We start from the raw sequence: 2380 nt of genomic DNA, 5'->3' as shown, positions 1-2380 counted from the left end.
AGAGAGAGAGAGAGAGAGAGAGAGAGAGAGAGAGAGAGAGAGAGAGAGGCGGCCGAGAGAAAAGAGAGAGAGAGAGAGAGAGAGAGAGAGACAGAGAGAGACAGAGAGAGAGAGAGACTCACCTTTGTCAAACAGTCACATGTTCATGATCATGAAAGGATCACTTTTGTTTATTTCTCGCCTCAACCCGCCTGTATTTCTAGAGCACTAGAAACAGTCACACCTGCATACAAAGTACGTGGGGCAAAAAAATATTAATACAACAAAGACAGTCAAAACCATACAGTAGTGAGATAAAAAAACACTAAAACAAAACCAAATCTCATGCGGAATCAAAAGCCAAAGAAGGAGTATTAGTTTTAAGATGAGTTTTAAAGATGAGCAGAGTGGTGGCTTGCCTAATGTATCACGGGAAGGCATGGATTACTGTTTCAAGCTGCTGTTGAATCACTGCTCAGTTTAAGACCCAAGTTTGAGACCGTTGGCTTTAGATAAGGCCCCAAGTCAACAGGATAGGATGTACGAGGGCCAATTGGACCAAACACCATCACTTATTATTTCTTTTTATTGAAATTCAAGAAATTCAGTGCCATCTTGGCCTTGATTTCCTCCAGGCAGGACAAAAGTGGCCTCAATAAGAAACTGTGTTTTTTGCTGGACATTTACCTGACAGTTGTCTGCATAGCAGTGGAAGGAAATATCATGTTTTCTTAAGATGGAATGCAACCGCAGCAGATATATTGAAAACAGCAGAGGCCCCAGAATTGAACCCTGTGAATCACCATACAACAGTGGATGAATGTGAACTTTCACATTTCAACACTCACTTGTCTTTCATAGGTTTCCAGAAGTTGTGCAGTTGCAATAATGCGTTGTAAAAAAACATCTTTAAATTAGGGGTTCACTGACTACTGTACAGATTGAGTCAGATTTCAGTCTGCGATAATGTGTTGAAGTTGGTTCATTGATGATGTCATTAACCCTTTTAGGGACAGCGGTTACCAGAGTGGACAGCTTATCATGTTATTGGGTTACAGGGTGCATGAAAGGGTTAATATTTTTTGAGCACAGTGCAGCGGTCCCAACCTTTTTCACATCAAGGACCAGTTTCAGTTGAAAATATATTTCGACGGACAAGTATGAAATACAAACAAAAACAGACGATTAAAAATACAAGTCACCATAACAATAAATGTAGTTGTAATTAGTGGGAGACCTCCGCATGTTTTTCCTCAACGAGCCAGCTAGGTTAATTTTGTGTTCCACACTATGTATTGTTAGCCAGGACATTGTAGCCAGGCATTTTGCATTTCTCTATTTCACCCTCTGTTTCTGTTTCGCTTGTGTGTGAGGATATACAGTACTGGTATAATGTTTTGCAAGTGACAGTGCTGGGTGCACATTTCGCTGCTCCATAGAACGTATCATCAGGGGTACACATAAAAATGTTGGTGTGGTTCTCAAATGAGCACCAGAGGTGGTTGCTCTATGTGCTCCCCACCCAACCCCCCCTTTCCCCGACTCACCAAACTCATGGATGAACTTGAAGACTTTAAGGGTCAGTCAACCCCAAGATATTATTTACAATAATTGGTTCTACGCGCCTTCACTAGTCAAAACACTGCATTCTGATTCATATTGTGTTTGATGAATATGAGTTTAGCAGCAAAATTCATCTGTTTTTAGCCATCTCAGGGGATGGCAATTTTGCCACTTTCTGTCAACTGAAAATGACATCTCAGTTGCTCAGGGCTCAGGTAACGAGCAATCACAGCTCACCTGTTTTCTGTCGCTGAACCATGTTCAGATCATTGGAAAAGTATTTGCACATTCTGCTCTTATTTGAGTTTTACACAATGTCCCAACTTCAATTGGGGTGTGCACATATATGATGTTATGACTTATGGCTGAAGTTTATGCAGCATACATATGCGAATATATATGTATATGTTAATGTATGTGTACTGTATGTGTATATATGTATGTATATGTATGTGCACATCTACTTTTATTTTTAATACTGTACATCATTTTTCCTTTTTATTTCAATAGACAGTGAAGGTGAGGTCAGTTCCGAAACATCTCAGTTGCTGGACGACAAAAATGACGATGATCAACATGGATTCTCGGCCATCAGAGCCAGAATCATGCCCAACACCAAAAGGTTCTCTTACATGGAATGTGTCTTGATTGATGTCACGCTTCGTTTTATTCTGTTTTTATTTATGCGTAGCACAATATCCTGATTTCATTGGAATGTGATTTGTACGATTTTGATTCATATTTTTTTTAAATAGTGTGTGTGTGTGTGTGTGTGTGTGTGTGTGTGTGTGTGTGTGTGCATGCGTCTGTGCGTGCGTGTGTGTGTATGTATATATAT

At 40.0% G+C, this 2380-nt stretch overlaps 1 protein-coding gene across 1 annotated transcript in view; it reads left to right on the top strand.

Annotated features, from left to right (window-relative positions):
- fer1l6 (fer-1 like family member 6) overlaps positions 1 to 2380 on the top strand; it is a 33541-nt gene that overhangs the window by 3140 nt on the left and 28021 nt on the right. The window contains exon 3 of the mRNA XM_019875649.1: positions 2053 to 2164. Within this exon, the coding sequence (XP_019731208.1) occupies positions 2053 to 2164 (112 nt within the window). The remainder of the gene's footprint in view (positions 1 to 2052; positions 2165 to 2380) is intronic.

The sequence above is a fragment of the Hippocampus comes genome, unplaced genomic scaffold, assembly GCF_001891065.2.
Source record: "Hippocampus comes isolate QL1 unplaced genomic scaffold, H_comes_QL1_v1.1 scaffold234, whole genome shotgun sequence".
Classification (NCBI taxonomy): Eukaryota; Metazoa; Chordata; class Actinopteri; order Syngnathiformes; family Syngnathidae; genus Hippocampus; species Hippocampus comes.
The sequence above is the reverse complement of the archived record's forward strand: the minus strand, read 5'-3'. Positions and strand labels throughout refer to the sequence as shown.